The sequence below is a fragment of the Aquarana catesbeiana genome, linkage group LG10 (genome assembly GCF_042186555.1).
Source record: "Aquarana catesbeiana isolate 2022-GZ linkage group LG10, ASM4218655v1, whole genome shotgun sequence".
Classification (NCBI taxonomy): Eukaryota; Metazoa; Chordata; class Amphibia; order Anura; family Ranidae; genus Aquarana; species Aquarana catesbeiana.
Genome location: NC_133333.1, coordinates 251,320,346 through 251,340,134, shown reverse-complemented (window position 1 = coordinate 251,340,134; position 19,789 = coordinate 251,320,346). Strand labels below are relative to the sequence as shown.

The following is a 19,789-nucleotide window of genomic DNA, read 5'->3' as shown; positions in this document are numbered from 1 at the left end:
CCCCGATCTAGATCATAGCGGTAGGCAGAGACGATCTGGTCTCTCCTCACCTGTGACCAGCTACCTGAACCGACGGATCGTTTCCCAGGCTTGATGCCGAGAACAGTAAAGCCTCGCACACACGGTCAGATTTTTCGGACAAACGTTGGTCCTTTTTCATATGCATAAAAAAAAAAAAAAAAAAAAAAAAAAAAAGGTTACTCAACATACGAAAATCCTCGTATGACAGAATTCAACTTCAGAAGTGATGTCATGTGTTGAATTGTCTTGTATGTTTTCTTTCGTTTCCGAACATGCGTAGTCTCTGTCTTACGATGTTTGTTGGACGAAAACCACACTAATTAAACGAAAACCAGACGTTGTGTTCACGTACGATTAAAATTTTATGGCCCGCACATTCAGTTTTTGTCGTATCAGAATCGGCTGTCGAAAGCACCATATAACAATCCGAAAATCGGCAGATCGTTTGTTGGACGAAATGTAACTTCCGATTGTCTTATCCTGTGTACGGTTGTTAACCCACTATACTACGATCATGCCATCCCCTCTGTTTATATTATAATATAACATATATATATATATATATATATATATATATATATATATATATATATATATATATATATATATATATATATATCCAATTATACCGTACATCAAAGCGTCCACCAGCGCTCACGTGACTCCTCAGCTCTCTCCTCTGCCCGGCTGACAGCTATAGTGGGCGGGGCCGAGCACTGCCGCTGACATCAGCCAAGGAGTCACGTGAGCGCCGGTGGCCGCTCTGATATACAGTATAAATCAGTTTTTGTTTTTTTGTTTTTTTTGTTTTTTTTTTAAATATATAAAACACAGGCACAGGGACACATAGCATTATATAACAGAGGGGATGGCATAATCATAGTATAGATAGGATTGCACCAGGAGGGGAGGATCATGGAGTGGGCAGAGCTGACCGGCAGGGAGGGGAGGAGGACACAGACACAGGAGAACAAGGCAGCGGATGACAGAGGCACTGACCACGGTGTCAGGGCTCAGCAGCCGTGATAAACTGCGGTCAGTTTACAGAAGGGGGGGGGGGGCACAGCCAGGCAGGATCAACCAGGTTTTTTAGGTGATAGAAGATGCCAAATTACACAGCATAAGCACTGAGCTGTGTAACATGCTGAATGGAACAGGATCATTTTTTTTTTCTTTTAGGGTAAGAAACGCTTTAAGCCTGAGAAACACCTGCGAGCGGCAGGGTGTGGCGGTGGCTTATATACCACTCGGAACGATTTAGCTAGAAAGAGAATTACTGGCTGAAAAAACAATACCGAGCTACGGCTTCAGTCATAACCCCAGTAAGTAAACCTTTATCCTTTGCAACCACTTTAAAGAGTTCCACCCACTTTAGCTTTTTCTTATTCAATCTATTAATGTCAATAATTTACTCATTGATTTTTTTTTTTTTTTTTTCTTCTCTCTCGCCAGCTTACCTTTTTTTTTTTTCGAAGCTGATCAATTTCACTTCCTCCTTCTCCCACCGGCGGCTGATAACGTCATTTCCCGGCGGCGAACTGTCTCCTGGGAGCCTGGTGTCATAATTCCCAGGGAGTCAGTGTGTAATCGCCGCGGCTCAGCATCGCAAGCATTTCAAAACCGGAAGCGACGCAATGACGGAAATGTTACCAAAAATGCCATTTTAAAATTGTGGGCAACCAGTGCATAGCATCTTCGTTGCCATCACAATGGTGGGGGGGGGGGGAGCACTTCAGATGACGCCGACCGTTGTGATGCTGACGGCGCTGCGAGTCAAACATAATGTGCATGCGCGAGAATGGGGCGGTGCATGCTGGTCGCTCAGCAGCACCGTATTACGGGAAGAAAGTGCTTGTGGGCTTCACATGCCCACAAGCAATATGGAAAACGCCAGGAGACGAGAATAAAAAGATATCTTTTGATTGCAAACTGGCAATCGAGTGGCGATAGATCCTGAAAAAAAAAAAAAAAAAAATCATGAGTGCGATAGAGATAGGAGATAGAAAAATGTTCTAATCCAAAGATATTCATCATAAAAAAAAAAAAAAAAAAATTTGAAAAAAAAAAATTATATACAGTTGGCACTCCGCTTTAAAAATACAGAGAGATGTTTTATAATGTAATTGTTTTTTTTTCTCTCCCCCCCCCCCCCCTCACATCCATGGTGGCGGTGCCCTCGGTACGCGGTTTACAGAAGGCTCCCGGAAATCTCATGTTCTGCTTATTGTTATCACAACACAGCAGGCGGACCCTCCCACTGAGCGCTCAGGAACATATTCGAAAGGTCTGCAACAAAGTCTGACCTGTTAACGAATGCGGAGAAGACTGCTTGTTCCTCACAAAAGTCACACTTTATACAAAATCTCTCCTAAAATTAAACAAAAGTTGTACAACAAATCTAAAGTGATTGAAAAAAAAAATTAAAAAAAAACCAAAAAAACAAACAAAAAAAAACTCTTTATAAACTAAAAACACCACACAAAACATGTTATACTTACCTCCTCTGTGTAATAGTTTTGCACAGAGCAGCCCCAATCCTCCTCTTCTCAGGTCCCTCTTCACTGCTCCTGGCCCCTCCCTCCTGTTAAGTGCCCCCCACAGTCAGCAGCTTCCTATGGGGGCACTGGAGCAAAGTCACAGCTCCGTGTGTCCAGACAAGTTGCTGTATATCACAGGCGGCGGGACATTGTTACTGCGGCCAACCGGATAATTCAGCTCCGTGACACACCGAGATCACCGCTCTGTATGAGGAGGAGGGGGGGGGGAGGAGGACTGGGGCATGCCAGAAAGACACCCTCCCACAATGGGCGGCACCTGGGGTGGACCCCATCCACTTTTTTCGACATTTCCTTTTCTTCTTTCAGCCGATAATTTTCGGCGGCTGAAACTTCGGTGCACCACTAGTAATTAGGGGGGGGGGGGGGGGAGGGTTGTGGGTCGGCTGCTGCACACAGAAGGTTTTTTTTATCTTAATGCATAGAATGCATTAACCTCCCTGGCGGTTTTCCCGAGTGTGGCTCGGGGTTAAAATTCAGTACCATTAGTGGTAACCCCGAGCCACACTCGGGATCGCATTGCAGGATCCTGGGGCGGCGTTACTTACCTTGTCCCCGGGATCCTGCGATGTCACCCGCAGTGTCCGAGGGCTCCGTCCTCCTCCGAAGCCTCTCCGTGCCAGGCTCCGTTCCCTGCGAGCGTCGCGACGCACGGGGGCGGAGCCTGGCGGCAAATTAAAAAAAAAAGTAAAAATCATAACACATACAGTACTGTAATCTTACAGATTACAGTACTGTATGAAATCATTTCACATCCCTTTTGTCCCCAGTGCTTTGGCCCATGCCCTGCATGCAGTTTTATATGATATATATACACTGTTCTTTCTGCCTGGAAACTGGAGATTGTCCATAGCAACCAAAAAGTGTCCCTTTACGTCAAAAGTGGCTTTAGACCAGCTAGAAAACAGCGATAGTAAATTAGAACACTTGCAGAATTGAGCGATAGTGAATTGTGGGGAAATTTATTTTATTACTATTTATTATTTTTTTTAATTATTTATTTTTATTTATTATATTATAATTTATGTTTTTGTGTTTCAAACTTTATCATACCCGGGATATCTACTAGACTTGTTTGGACAGATTTAAGTGTGTTATTGTTAAGATTTACAGACCTACAATATAAAACGCCAAATTTCCATGCAAAATAATGGTACCGCTTTCAGCACCTAAAATCCGAAATAATCATACCGCCAGGGAGGTTAAGATAAAAAAAAAAAAAAAAAAAAACCACCTTCTGTCTTTACAGCTCCTGTAACATTTTACATTTTGACCCCCTTCACGATGAAGGTAAAACAAAATCATAAACTCCCGAACACAGTTTTACAACTTTGACCCGTGTTAGTAAATCTGTACATATCACAACTACTTTGGTGTCCGTTTATGAAGCACTGAAAAAAAAATTTCACTGCTTCATTCTCCGGCCTTCTCAGAAGAGATCGTTCTCCTCTGTGTGCCTGTTTGAGGCTTTGTAGATCGCTTCCCCTTTGGAAGAGGAGTCAAGTGATCTACAAAACGCCTCAAACAGTGGAGAACGGCCCCCCCCGATACCGGAGTCTCCTGAGACTTTACCTGATTACAGGACCAGAAATTCACAGAAACACCAAGAAGTCAGTTTATTAAAGCGAAGCTCCACCCACTTTTGAGAGGTGGTCTTACCCTGTTTCCCCGAAAATAAGACCTAGCGTGACTGTCGGTGATGGCTGCAATATAAGCCCTACCCCCCAAATAAACCCTAGTTAAAGTCCTTGTAGGTCTTATTTTCAGGGTAGGGCTTATTTTCAGGGAAACAGGGTAGGGTTTATTTGGGGGGTAGGGCTTATATTGCAGCCATCACCGACAATCACGCTAGGTCTTATTTTCGGGGAAACAGGGTAAACGAAAGACCACCTTCTCCACCCATCGTTTTTGGCTAGTTAAAAAATGTTCTTCTTCTTCCAACTTACCTTTTTATGAAGTACAGCCTGTACTTCCGATCCATCCGATCCGCAGCACAGGACATCGTATCCTCTTCTTCGGCGAGCCCCCCCCCCCCCCCCCCCCCAAAGTCTTCTGGGACCTGTGTGTGTCCCAGAACACAGCAAGCCATTCACAAAGCGCCACGCGACTCGCACATGTGCAGTAGGAACCGGGCAGTGTAGCCGCAAGGCTTCCCCTTAATTAGAATGCCGGCACCCGATCTCTGTTTCATAAACCATTTATGGACTGTGATCAGTGACGAGTCTCTTGATCATCGCTGTTTACTTCTCTATAAAAAACAGACACCTTTGTGTATCCAGGGGAATAGGCAGCGTTTTTTCAGGACAAATTAGGCTTTTAACCACTTCCCGACCGCCGCACGACTATATACGTCCTAAGTTTGAACGGGGATATCGTTGTTATGGCAGCAGCTAGCTGCCATAACCCCGGTATCCCCGTTTTCGTGCGGCGGCCGGCTTTCAGATAAAAGTGGTCCCTGCGGCGGATTCGCCGCGAGATCACTTTTATCGGTGGCGGGAGAGGGCCCCCCCCCCTCCCGCCGCGATCCGGTGCCCTCCGCCGCTTACCGGAGCCGTCGGTAGCAGCGGAGGCGATCGCGTCCTTCTGCCTGGTGTGTCTGGAGACAAGTGAGGCCAAGATGGCGCTCACTCGTCTCCAAGATACTGCTGGGCGGAAGCGACGTCAAAACGTCACTTCCGTCCACGCCTCTTAAAGGCATATTTTTTCAAATGTCATTTTTCTAAATGACTTTTTTTTTTTTTTTTATTGCATTTTAGTGTAAATATGAGATCTGAGGTCTTTTTGACCCCAGATCTCATATTTAAGAGGTCCTGCCATGCTTTTTTCTATTACAAGGGATGTTTACATTCCTTGTAATAGGAATAAAAGTGACACAATTTTTTTTTTTTTTTTTAAACAGTGTAAAAATAAAATATTTTAAAATAAATAATAAAAATAAAAAAAAAATTTTTTTAAACCCCCGTCCCGACGAGCTCGCGCGCAGAAGCGAACGCATACGCGAGTAGCGCCCGCATATGAAAACGGTGGTCAAACCACACATGTGAGGTATCACAGCGACCGGTAGAGCGAGAGCAATAATTCTAGCCCTAGACCTCCTCTGTAGCGCAAAATATGCAACCTATAGAATTTTTTAAACATCGCCTATGGAGATTTTTGAGGGTAAAAGTTTGACGCCATTCCACGAGCGGGCGCAATTTTCAAGCATGACATGTTGGGTATCAATTTCCTTGGCGTAACATTATCTTTCACAATATAAAAAAAAATTGGGATAACTTTACTGTTGTTTTATTTTTTATTCAAAAAAGTGATTTTTTTCCAAAAAAAGTGCGCTTATAAGACCGCTGCGCAAATACGGTGCAAAAAAAAGTATTGCAATGACCGCCATTGTATTCTCTAGGGTGTTAGAAGAAAAACCATATATAATGTTTGGGGGTTCTAAGTAATTTTCTAGCAGAAAAACCTGTTTTAAACATGTAAACACCTAAAATCCAAAACGAGGCTAGTCCTTAAGTGGTTAATTAGTGGTTGATGGTAACATATCTCCGGATTTTTTTTTTTTTTTTTTTTTTGTATTGTCAAAGGAAAACTGACTTTTTTTTTTTTTTTTTTTTTTTATATTGAGCTGTATATTTTTTGCTATTACCACAAACTACCACCAAAGAACAACCCAAAATAAATCCCCCTGCCCCTGACGATCACAGCGCTGCCACATACAGTGGGGAAAATAATAATTTGATCCCCTGCAGATTTAGTAAATTTGCCCACTTACAAAGAAATGAAGGGTGTATAACTTTTATCATAGGTGTATTTTATACAATAGAGGCAGAATATCAACCAAAAATCCAGAAAAAAAAAAAAAAAAAAAAAACACACATAAAACAAATGTTATAAATGGAGTTGCAGTTCATCGAGTAAAATAAGTATTTGATCTCCAAGCAAAACATGCCTTAGTACTTGTGGTAGTTGGTGACCAGGTTTGCACACATCTCAGGAGGGATTTTGGTCTTCTTTAGTGCCGGGTCACACGGGGGCGACTTGTCAGGCAACTTAGCCGCCTGACAAGTCGCCTCCCGTTCTGTACTACGGAACCGTTCTAATCGGAGCGAAGCAAGTCACTCCGACGTAGGAAAAAGGTTCCTGTACGACTTTGGGGGCGACTTGCATTGACTTCTATACAGAAGTCGTTTTGCAAGTCGCCTCTCCCGTCGTGCGCAGGTCGCCTGAGGCAGGCGCGCTGCAAGTCGTGCTGCCTCAGTGTGAACCAACACTTGCAGATCTTTTCTAAATCTAGAAGGTTTCTTGGCTGTCGCTTCGCAAATCGAACCTCCAGCACCTCCATAAATTTTCTATAGGATTAAGGACTGTCTAGGCTACTTCATGACCTTAATGTGCTTCTTCTTGAGCCACTCCTTTGTTGCCTTGGCGGTATGTTTTGGGTCATTGGGGTTGATTTACGAAAGGCAAATCCACTTTGCACTACAAGTGCAGTCACTGGAGATCTGGAATGGGGGGGGGGGGGGAGGGAGAGATCTGGAATGGGGGGGGGGGGGGGGGAGGGAGGGAGAGATCTGGAATGAGGGGGGGGGGGGGGAAGGGAGGGAGAGATCTGGAATGAGGGGGGGGAGATCTGGAATGAGGGGGGGGGGAGGGAGGGAGAGATCTGGAATGAGGGGGGGGGGGGGAGGGAGGGAGAGATCTGGAATGAGGGGGGGGGGGGAAGGGAGGGAGAGATCTGGAATGAGGGGGGGAGATCTGGAATGAGGGGGGGGGGGGGGGGAGGGAGAGATCTGGAATGAGGGGGGGGGGGGAGGGAGGGAGAGATCTGGAATGAGGGGGGGGGAGGGAGGGACGGAGAGATCTGGAATGAGGGGGGGGGAGGGAGGGACGGAGAGATCTGGAATGAGGGGGGGGGGGAGGGACGGAGAGATCTGGAATGAGGGGGGGGGAGGGACGGAGAGATCTGGAATGAGGGGGGGGGGGAGGGACGGAGAGATCTGGAATGAGGGGGGGGGGGAGGGACGGAGAGATCTGGAATGAGGGGGGGGGGGAGGGAGGGACGGAGAGATCTGGAATGAGGGGGGGGGGGGGACGGAGAGATCTGGAATGAGGGGGGGGGGGGGACGGAGAGATCTGGAATGAGGGGGGGGAGGGACGGAGAGATCTGGAATGAGGGGGGGGGGGAGGGAGGGACGGAGAGATCTGGAATGAGGGGGGGGGGGAGGGAGGGACGGAGAGATCTGGAATGAGGGGGGGGGGGAGGGAGGGACGGAGAGATCTGGAATGAGGGGGGGGGGAGGGAGGGACGGAGAGATCTGGAATGAGGGGGGGGAGGGAGGGACGGAGATCTGGAATGGGGGGGGGGGGGGAGGGACGGAGATCTGGAATGAGGGGGGGGGGGGGGGACGGAGATCTGGAATGAGGGGGGGGGGAGGGAGGGAGATCTGGAATGAGGAGGGGGGATCGGGATCTGGAATGAGGAGGGGGGATCGGGATCTGGAATGAGGAGGGGGGATCGGGATCTGGAATGAGGAGGGGGGATCGGGATCTGGAATGAGGAGGGGGGATCGGGATCTGGAATGAGGAGGGGGGATCGGGATCTGGAATGAGGAGGGGGGATCGGGATCTGGAATGAGGAGGGGGGATCGGGATCTGGAATGAGGAGGGGGGATCGGGATCTGGAATGAGGAGGGGGGATCGGGATCTGGATCTGGAATGAGGAGGGGGGATCGGGATCTGGAATGAGGAGGGGGGATCGGGATCTGGAATGAGGAGGGGGGATCGGGATCTGGAATGAGGAGGGGGGATCGGGATCTGGAATGAGGAGAGGGGGGGGATCTGGAATGAGGAGGGGGGGGATCTGGAATGAGGAGGGGGGGGGATCTGGAATGAGGAGGGGGGGGGATCTGGAATGAGGAGGGGGGGGGATCTGGAATGAGGAGGGGGGGGGTCTGGAATGAGGAGGGGGGGGGATCTGGAATGAGGAGGGGGGGGATCTGGAATGAGGAGGGGGGGGGGATCTGGAATGAGGAGGGGAGGGGATCTGGGATGAGGAGGGGGGGGGGGATCTGGAATGAGGAGGGGAGGGGGGGATCTGGAATGAGGAGGGGAGGGGATCTGGGATGAGGAGGGGGGGGGGGGATCTGGAATGAGGAGGGGGGGGGGATCTGGAATGAGGAGGGGGGGGGGGGATCTGGAATGAGAGGGGGGGGATCTGGAATGAGGAGGGGGGGGGGATCTGGAATGAGGAGGGGGGGGGGATCTGGAATGAGGAGGGGGGGGGATCTGGAATGAGGAGGGGGGGGGATCTGGAATGAGGAGGGGGGGGGGGATCTGGAATGAGGAGGGGGGGGGGATCTGGAATGAGGAGGGGGGGGATCTGGAATGAGGAGGGGAGGGGATCTGGGATGAGGAGGGGAGGGGGATCTGGGATGAGGAGGGGGGGGGGATCTGGAATGAGGAGGGGGGGGGGATCTGGAATGAGGAGGGGGGGGGGATCTGGAATGAGAGGGGGGGGGATCTGGAATGAGAGGGGGGGGGATCTGGAATGAGGAGGGGGGGGGGATCTGGAATGAGGAGGGGGGGGGGAATCTGGAATGAGGAGGGGGGGGATCTGGAATGAGGAGGGGGGGGATCTGGAATGAGGAGGGGGGGGGATCTGGAATGAGGAGGGGGGGGGGGGATCTAGAATGAGGAGGGGGGGGGGGATCTGGAATGAGGAGGGGGGGGGATCTGGAATGAGGACTATGACCCCAAGGACTATGACCCCAAGAACACCATCCCTACAGTCACACGGAGGTGGAAACATGATGCTTTGGGGCTTTTTCTCTGCTAAAAGGTACAGGCTAACTTTGCCACATCGAGAGGCCAATGGACGGGGCCGTGTATTGTAAGATCTTGGATGAGAACCTTCTTTCCTCAGCCAGAACCCTGAAGATGGGTCTTCCAGGATGACGAAGGGGGTTATTTACCAAAGGATCCCCCCCCTCCTCATTCCAGATCCCCACCCGCCACATTCCTCATTAGAACCCTGCAGGTGCAGCAGCTGATTGATAATTGTAAAGTCACTCCCATTCACATTACACATGGACACAGAGAAACAAACAGCTATTTCTTCAGAGTAACAAAAGATAAGAATCTGCTACAATTTGTTACAATCATGCAATTTACATTCACCCGGGGGGGGGGGGGTGGGGGGTGGGGGGGGGGGGGGGAGTCCGCACACTGGGGTGGAATGGGATGGTGTGAATGGACCCCACTTGCTGAAGAAACTGACTGGTTCCCCACTGTACTCTGTGACCCCCTCTGTCCGCCCCCCCCCCCCCCCCCTCTAGGTCGCTTTTTGTCATCAATATAGAAAGAGGGGAGGGGCACAGAAGGGTTGGGGGTGAGGGGGGTAAGATACTTTACTGATAAGAATCACTTTTGGGGCTCATGCACACTGTTCAGTAAAAGGTGTGTGTACCCACAATGCACCTGGGCGTGTACATTATTTGTGAACACCGGACACTCCTCTATCCCATCATGGGCGTTGTCCTCAGCCGCTGTGCTGCGTTGGACAGAAGATGAATGTGACATCCGGATACATCACATGCTAATCGCACTCCATGGTGTACAATGAAAGCATCCCAGCAGATCTACAGTATGGGAATGAATGAGCCCCCCCAGAGACCACCTACTAGAAGTATCACCCCTCCCTCCCCCCCCTACAAAGCAGACCACCACAGACAAGTGAACTTTCCAAGGACGGTCTCTAGAAATGAGGGACACCGGGCACAAAGTCCTCTGCAGTGAGGGGACAAGGATAATGGGGGGGGGGGGGCATCGGGGTACCCAAGGATAAAGGGGGGATACCCCAGGGCCAAGAATAATGGGAGGGACCTGCTGGGGGTAAAAAAGAAAAAAGAAGTGGGGCCCATTAGGCCCAAATATAATGGGGGGGCCACAGGGGTCAACTATAATGGGAGGAGGGGTCACAGGGGTCAACTATAATGGGAGAGGGGGGGTCACAGGGGTCAACTATAATGGGAGGAGGGGCCACAGGGGTCAACTATAATGGGAGGAGGGGCCACAGGGGTCAACTATAATGGGAGGAGGGGCCACAGGGGTCAACTATAATGGGAGGAGGGGCCACAGGGGTCAACTATAATGGGAGGAGGGGCCACAGGGGTCAACTATAATGGGAGGAGGGGCCACAGGGGTCAACTATAATGGGAGGAGGGGCCACAGGGGTCAACTATAATGGGAGGGGGGGTCACAGGGGTCAACTATAATGGGAGGGGGGGGTCACAGGGGTCAACTATAATGGGAGGGAGGGGCCACAGGGGTCAACTATAATGGGAGGGGGGGCCACAGGGGTCAACTATAATGGGAGGGGGGGGCCACAGGGGTCAACTATAATGGGAGGGGGGGGCCACAGGGGTCAACTATAATGGGAGGAGGGGCCACAGGGGTCAACTATAATGGGAGGAGGGGCCACAGGGGTCAACTATAATGGGAGGAGGGGGGTCACAGGGGTCAACTATAATGGGAGGAGGGGCCACAGGGGTCAACTATAATGGGAGGAGGGGCCACAGGGGTCAACTATAATGGGAGGAGGGGCCACAGGGGTCAACTATAATGGGAGGAGGGGCCACAGGGGTCAACTATAATGGGAGGAGGGGCCACAGGGGTCAACTATAATGGGAGGAGGGGCCACAGGGGTCAACTATAATGGGAGGAGGGGGGGTCACAGGGGTCAACTATAATGGGAGAGGGGCCACAGGGGTCAACTATAATGGGAGGAGGGGCCACAGGGGTCAACTATAATGGGAGGAGGGGCCACAGGGGTCAACTATAATGGGAGGAGGGGCCACAGGGGTCAACTATAATGGGAGGAGGGGCCACAGGGGTCAACTATAATGGGAGGGGGGGCCACAGGGGTCAACTATAATGGGAGGGGGGGGGTCACAGGGGTCAACTATAATGGGAGAGGGGCCACAGGGGTCAACTATAATGGGAGAGGGGCCACAGGGGTCAACTATAATGGGAGGAGGGGCCACAGGGGTCAACTATAATGGGAGGAGGGGCCACAGGGGTCAACTATAATGGGAGGAGGGGCCACAGGGGTCAACTATAATGGGAGGAGGGGCCACAGGGGTCAACTATAATGGGAGGAGGGGCCACAGGGGTCAACTATAATGGGAGGAGGGGTCAACTATAATGGGAGGAGGGGCCACAGGGGTCAACTATAATGGGAGGAGGGGCCACAGGGGTCAACTATAATGGGAGGAGGGGCCACAGGGGTCAACTATAATGGGAGGAGGGGCCACAGGGGTCAACTATAATGGGAGGAGGGGCCACAGGGGTCAACTATAATGGGAGGAGGGGCCACAGGGGTCAACTATAATGGGAGGAGGGGCCACAGGGGTCAACTATAATGGGAGGAGGGGCCACAGGGGTCAACTATAATGGGAGGGGGGGTCACAGGGGTCAACTATAATGGGAGGGGGGGTCACAGGGGTCAACTATAATGGGAGGAGGGGCCACAGGGGTCAACTATAATGGGAGGAGGGGCCACAGGGGTCAACTATAATGGGAGGAGGGGCCACAGGGGTCAACTATAATGGGAGGAGGGGTCACAGGGGTCAACTATAATGGGAGGAGGGGCCACAGGGGTCAACTATAATGGGAGGAGGGGCCACAGGGGTCAACTATAATGGGAGGAGGGGCCACAGGGGTCAACTATAATGGGAGGGGGGGGCCACAGGGGTCAACTATAATGGGAGGGGGGTCACAAAAACAGGGGGAGGGGCCCAGTGACAAGGGGGAGGGGCCCAGTGACAAGGGGGGAGGGGCCCAGTGACAAGGGGGAGGGGCCCAGTGACAAGGGGGAGGGGCCATGCTCCTGTCACCCTCCAGGAAGGTCAGTCATGCTCCCAGTGAAGGCGGACGGTGGGGGGCGGGGCGCTGTGCTCCTCTCCTGATCACACCCCTCCCCCTCATGCCTGTCCTCACCACACTCTCCTGTCATTGGACGGAGATCCTCCTCATCCCGGCACACACCGGCTGTCATGTCCCGGGGTCACCTCTCCACACCGGCTCCCCCTCCTCCCCTCCCCCCCACTTCTCCTCCAACCCCCCGCCACAGACCGGCCCCCCCCCCCCCCACCATCATCCCCCCCGGCCCGGCTCACCTCCCTTCTGACGTTTAGCAGCGCGTAGTAGTCATCGTTGTCCACCTCTTCTTCCATAAAGGCGGCCGCCATCTTCCTCACCTTTCACCTCCACCAACGAGTTTGCCGGGAACACAGAGCGGCCGCCGAAGAGAGCTCCGCACAGCGGCACCTGCAGGACGGCGGAGGAACTGCGCGGCGCTCTACGGGGCGGTTTAGTGGAAGGACGGTTGGCTGCGTGCGGGGGCGTGGCTTCAGGAGGAGCTGTCACTCTATTTATAGAAGGAAGAGCACAGTTCCTATATAAATAGAATAAAATAGAATACATAAAAATAAATGAATAAAGAGAACTGGGTACAAAAATATAAAATGTAATTTTATAAATATATAGATATAATTATTATTATAAAAATAATAATAATACATTATTTAAGTCCAGCTGGGCTGGTGGAACAGTCCCGGGAACTCAGCACAGGGATGGTGGGAACCCCTCATAATGGGCACAGCAGGTGTACAGACCCGGGAACTCAGCACAGGGATGGTGGGAACCCCTCATAATGGGCACAGCGGGTGTACAGACCCGGGAACTCAGCACAGGGATGGTGGGAACCCCTCATAATGGGCACAGCGGGTGTACAGACCCGGGAACTCAGCACAGGGATGGTGGGAACTCCTCATAATGGGCACAGCGGGTGTACAGACCCGGGAACTCAGCACAGGGATGGTGGGAACCCCTCATAATGGGCACAGCGGGTGTACAGACCCGGGAACTCAGCACAGGGATGGTGGGAACCCCTCATAATGGGCACAGAAGGTGTACAGACCCGGGAACTCAGCATAAAATACAAAAAAATATAATACCTAGTTCATAATTTATCAGTGAAGAATTTTAATCAAGAATGAAATCTAAACTCCTGGCAGACAGTTGCTTACACAGCTTTTAATTAGAACTTAGTTTAAACGTCACCTCCACGAAAAAAAGCATAATAAAGCCCGACCCTGGGCTATTTTTTCTTTTTTTTAATTAAACTACTCCAAACAGTTTAAAAATTAAAAAAGAAAAACTCCTGCTGCAATACTTTCCCCCTCTACAGTGCTGCCCCTGTAGTAATTATTTTTCACCAAGATGTCCTCAGTCTTCTAGTATGAGAGGAGAGGAGATGAAGAGAACCTGCTTGTCACATAACTGGCCTAAAGACATATGGGAATGGTAAATATAAAATAAAAAAAAAAAAAAAAAAAAAAAAAAAGCATAGCATACATATGGTGAGTCCTTCGAGTAGTTCTAAACCATGTAATTTCCCCCCCAAAAAATAATCCTGCCTTTAAGGTCCTTGTTCAGGTACTTGCGGTGAGGATGTGACAACTGTGTCATAATTCTACTCCTGTGTTGTCACCCTATTCCTCCTGCATGGTCAGGCCCTGGTGGAGACTACAGTAGCTGCATCAATACATGGCCAGTGTCTGAAAGAAGCTTCAGGAGATCAGCCACAATGAGGGCAGATCCTGGAGGGGGAGGCAGTACCTGGAATTGAGCTAAAAAAAAAAAAAAAAAAAAAACAATGTAGATAAGTGTTATCTTGTGCTGCTCCAAGGTAAATCATTGATTTTAAATGGAAACTACCACATTTCACCTCTAGCTGGTGTAGCATATTATGGGAAATTCCTAAGATACTTAGCTCCAGCTAGTGGACAAATGCGGTATTGTTTTCTGCATACAATAAATGATTTACATTTGAACAGCACACTATATAGCCTATTTACAGTCATTTTTCCCCTATTTGGACAGAAATGTACAAGCACTTTCACTGGGTGAAAGGCTTTGCAAATTCTTTATAAATCAAACTATAGGGTAAAAAAAAAAAAAGCAAAATGCTCATTATTTTTTATTTTTTTGGCCCTACCTTGGGTACAAACAAGTGATGTATCCTCCATGTATGTCAGGAAAAGAAGAATATTTTTGTTATGGTGAATCATGGTAATTGCATGAAAATATACCACTAAATTAAAAAATATATATATTATTTTTTATATATTATTTTCTTATATTTTTGAATTATTTTGGACTTGTTTTCCTTTAATAATATTTTAAAAAATCAGAAGATACCCATTAGCAATTATTACTAAATCAAGGTCCCAAATAACCTGAAAAAGCACCAAAAAACAGTATAATTCATCTGGGGCGCCTCCAGACCTTGCATACTTTCATTGTTATATGCGTACGTGATATGTCAGCAGCAGCGGGGCTTTTGCACAGGCTCCCAAATGCTAAAGCAGCCAGGAATGAGTGTAAATGAGAAAAAACAACTGGCAAAAGTCGATTACCCCCCTCCATTGGTTGATCTGACTGGGACCCGCATGGCAGGTGCTGCCAAATAGAGGGGAGGGAGACCAGTGAATGTCCATTTCCTGATCTCCCCATCCTACTAAGAACAAGGAAACGAGGCGTAAAACATCACTTCTGGGTCCAGCTGTCACTTTCCCCATCCACTGTGGCCAAGGAAGAAGCTAATGCAGCACGATCTGTGCTCCATTAGCTCCAGTGGAGGGCCGGTGAGACATCAACAGTCTAAAAGACCCAAAAAGGCTTTTTGCCCCCTATGTGATGAAAAAAGTTTAGAAAAAAAAAGTGTAAAAAAAAAAAAAAAAAAGAAAGCTACACCCAAACTGTTAACCCCCCCCCCCCCCCCCAGGCCCGGACTGACCAAAGGGCAAACTGGGTGGGCCGGGGCCTACAGGCTGCATGTCGTGAGAAGAGCAGCCTGTACTGCACAGCAGCAGATAAGCGGAGACCGAGGCCTGGACAGGACTAACACAGACCGCAGCCCAGACAGGGCTAACACAGACCGCGGCCCGGACATGGCTAACACAGACCGAGGCCTGGACAGGACTAACACAGACCACAGCCCAGACATGGCTAACACAGACCGCGGCCCAGACAGGGCTAACACAGACCGCGGCCCAGACAGGGCTAACACAGACCACGGCCCGGACAGGGCTAACACAGACCACAGCCCAGACAGGGCTAACACAGACCGCGGCCCAGACAGGGCTAACACAGACCACGGCCCGGACAGGGCTAACACAGAACGCGGCCCAGACATGGCTAACACAGACCGCGGCCCAGACATGGCTAACACAGACCGCGGCCCAGACAGGGCTAACACAGACCACGGCCCGGACAGGGCTAACACAGACCGCAGCCCAGACAGGGCTAACACAGACCGCGGCCCAGACATGGCTAACACAGACCGCGGCCCGGACATGGCTAACACAGACCGAGGCCTGGACAGGACTAACACAGACCACAGCCCAGACAGGGCTAACACAGACCGCGGCCCAGACAGGGCTAACACAGACCGCGGCCCAGACAGGGCTAACACAGACCACGGCCCGGACAGGGCTAACACAGACCACAGCCCAGACAGGGCTAACACAGACCGCGGCCCAGACAGGGCTAACACAGACCACGGCCCGGACAGGGCTAACACAGAACGCGGCCCAGACAGGGCTAACACAGACCACAGCCCAGACAGGGCTAACACAGACCACAGCCCAGACAGGGCTAACACAGACCACAGCCCAGACAGGGCTAACACAGACCACAGCCCAGCCAGGGCTAACACAGACCACGGCCCAGACAGGGCTAACACAGACCGCGGCCCAGACAGGGCTAACACAGACCGCGGCCCAGACAGGGCTAACACAGACCACAGCCCAGACAGGGCTAACACAGACCGCGGCCCAGACAGGGCTAACACAGACCGCGGCCCAGACAGGGCTAACACAGACCACAGCCCAGACAGGGCTAACACAGACCGCGGCCCAGACAGGGCTAACACAGACCACGGCCCGGACAGGGCTAACACAGACCGCGGCCCGGACAGGGCTAACACAGACCGCGGCCCAGACAGGGCTAACACAGACCCCGGCCCGGACAGGGCTAACACAGACCGCGGCCCGGACAGGGCTAACACAGACCGTGGCCCAGACAGGGCTAACACAGACCACAGCCCAGACAGGGCTAACTCAGTCCGCGGCCCAGACAGGGCTAACACAGACCCCGGCCCGGACAGGACTAACACAGACCGTGGCCTGGACAGGGCTAACACAGACCGTGGCCTGGACAGGGCTAACACAGACCGTGGCCCGGACAGGGCTAACACAGACCACGGCCCGGACAGGACTAACACAGACCGTGGCCCAGACAGGGCTAACACAGACCCCGGCCCGGACAGGGCTAACACAGACCGCGGCCCGGACAGGGCTAACACAGACCGCGGCTCGGACAGGACTAACGCAGACCATGGCCTGGACAGGGCTAACACAGACCGCGGCCCAGACAGGGCTAACACAGACCGTGGCCTGGACAGGGCTAACACAGACCGTGGCCTGGACAGGGCTAACACAGACCGCGGCCCAGACAGGGCTAACACAGACCGTGGCCTGGACAGGGCTAACACAGACCGTGGCCTGGACAGGGCTAACACAGACCGCGGCCCGGACAGGGCTAACACAGAGCACGGCCCGGACAGGACTAACATAGACCCCGGCCCGGACAGGGCTAACACAGACCGCGGCCCAGACAGGGCTAACACAGACCCCGGCCCGGACAGGGCTAACACAGACCGCAGCCCGGACAGGGCTAACACAGACCGCGGCTCGGACAGGGCTAACACAGACCCCGGCCCGGACAGGACTAACGCAGACCGTGGCCTGGACAGGGCTAACACAGACCCCGGCCCGGACAGGACTAACGCAGACCATGGCCTGGACAGGGCTAACACAGACCGCGGCCCGGACAGGGCTAACACAGACCACGGCCTGGACAGGGCTAACACAGACCACGGCCTAGATAGAGCTAACACAGACCGCGGCCCAGACAGGGCTAACACAGAACGCTGCTGCCTCTCACCTCCCGCTAATATATGGCCGTGCGTAAAGCAGTGCCGGCGCCAGCAAACTAGAATGTGCAGAAGGAGGTGGGTGAGAAGCACCTGCAGGGGACAGACACCTCCCGGGCTAGCGGCTGGAGATATGCCTGCACTCGAGGGACATCGGCGGCCTCTCTCCTAACACCGGCCGGCACACGGTGACAGCTGCACAGGGAGGAAGGTGAGCGCACTGAACTGATCCAGTGTGTGTTACAGCCAAAGTCCTACTCTGTAGCAGCGGGGAAAGGGGGTGGATTTGTGCTGGACTGAGGCTGTCTCTGTGCTAGTCTGGGGCTGTCTCTGTGCTAGTGCTAGTCTGGGGCTGTCTCTTTCCTGGTGTGAGGCTGTCTCTTTGCTGGACTGGGGTGGTCTCTGTGCTGATCTGGGCCTGTCTCTGTCCTGATCTGGGCCTGTCTCTGTGCTGGTCTGGGCCTGTCTCTGTGCTGGTCTGGGCCTGTCTCTGTGCTGGTCTGGGGCTGTCTCTGTCCTGATCTGGGCCTGTCTCTGTGCTGGTCTGGGGCTGTCTCTGTGCTGGACTAGGGATGCCTCTTTGCTGGTCTGAGGATGTCTCTGCTAGTCTGGGGCTTTCTCTGTGTTGGTCTGTAGCTGTCTATGTGCTGGTCTGGAGCTGTCTCTGTGCTGGACTGGGGATGTCTTTTTGCTGATCTGAGGCTGTCTTTTTGCTGGTTTGAAGATGTCTCTTTGCTGGTCTAAGGGTGTCTTTTTGCTGGACTGGGGCTGTCTCTTTGCTGGACTGGGGCTGTCTCTTTGCTGGACTGGGGATGTCTTTTTGCTGATCTGAGGCTGTCTTTTTGCTGGTTTGAAGATGTCTCTTTGCTGGTCTAAGGGTGTCTTTTTGCTGGACTGGGGCTGTCTCTTTGCTGGACTGGGGATGTCTCTTTGCTGGACTGGGGATGTCTCTTTGCTGGACTGGAAATGTCTCTTTGCTGGACTGGAAATGTCTCTTTGCTGGTGAGAGGCTGTCTCTTTGCTGGACTGGGGATGTCTCTTTGCTGGTCTGAGGCTGTCTCTTTGCTGGACTGGGGCTGTCTCTTTGCTGGATTGGGAATGTCTCTCAGACTATCCCATCACCGACCACTCGTGCGGACGCCCACATCCCCCCCCACCCCCATCTCCGACCGCACCCCTTCTCCCCCAGTCTAAAGTGCCCGGGGCTATTTTTTGTCCCAGTCCGGGCCTGCACCCCCCAAAAGAGCCCAAACCACATTCCACAAATGTGCGCAATTCTGAAGCGTGACATGCTTGGTATCTATTTACTCGGTGTAACAACATCTTTTATATTTTACAAAAAAATTGGGTTATCCATGGTATTTTTGTGCATTAAAATTCATGAAAGTATATTTTTTCTAAAAAAAAAAAAAAATGCGTTTGAAAGATTGCTGCTCCAATACCGTGTGACATAAAAAATGGCAACGATCGCTATTTTATTTTCTAGACCAGTGATGGCGAACCTTGGCACCCCAAATGTTTTGGAACTACATTTCCCATGATGCTCATGCACTCTGCAGTGTAGTTGAGCATCATGGAAAATGTAGTTCCAAAACATCTGGGGTGCCAAGGTTCGCCATTATTACTCTAAGGTCTCTGCTAAAAACATATACATATATATATAATGTATGGGGGTTCTGAGTAATTTTTTAGCATTTTTTTTAGAATTATGATGTAGGAGAGGAATGCCGGATGCCGGATGCGAAGTGGTTAAACATTTGTGCAAAAAAAACGCAACAACGGCTCTTGCAGCAAACAGGTTAAAGCCGCCACCGAATGAAAGTAGCCGGGGTAGCCCTTGGAGAGAATTGCAGCAGAAAAGAGACTTTTTCCTTTCAGCCCATCAGGTTCAGGGAAACGGGAGGTGAAAATGATAGCAGGCAATAAAGTTTGAGAACAAGCGGCGTACGGCTGTGCATGCCGTTTTCTGCTTTTTTTTTTTTTTTTAGATACCCGGCCTTTCAAATCTGCAAGAAATTGGCACAAACACATATTTTATGAGAGGAGAGAAAAATGATAAATCTGACGCTTGCAGACAGCAGGGCTTGTCATGATTGTATCAGGGGCCGATCACTGGATGATATAGCTCTTTTCACTTTCACAATGAAAGACGGCTTGC

The 19,789-nt window shown here is 51.3% G+C and overlaps 1 protein-coding gene across 1 annotated transcript in view; it reads right to left on the bottom strand.

The window, feature by feature from the left end:
- The window catches only part of DNAJC11 (DnaJ heat shock protein family (Hsp40) member C11), a 217,607-nt gene extending 204,707 nt beyond the window's left edge, over positions 1-12,900 (bottom strand). Inside the window, exon 1 of the mRNA XM_073603624.1 lies at positions 12,749-12,900. Coding sequence (XP_073459725.1) covers positions 12,749-12,820 — 72 coding nt within the window. The 5' untranslated portion in view covers positions 12,821-12,900. The remainder of the gene's footprint in view (positions 1-12,748) is intronic.
- Positions 12,901-19,789: the final 6,889 nt, after the last annotated feature.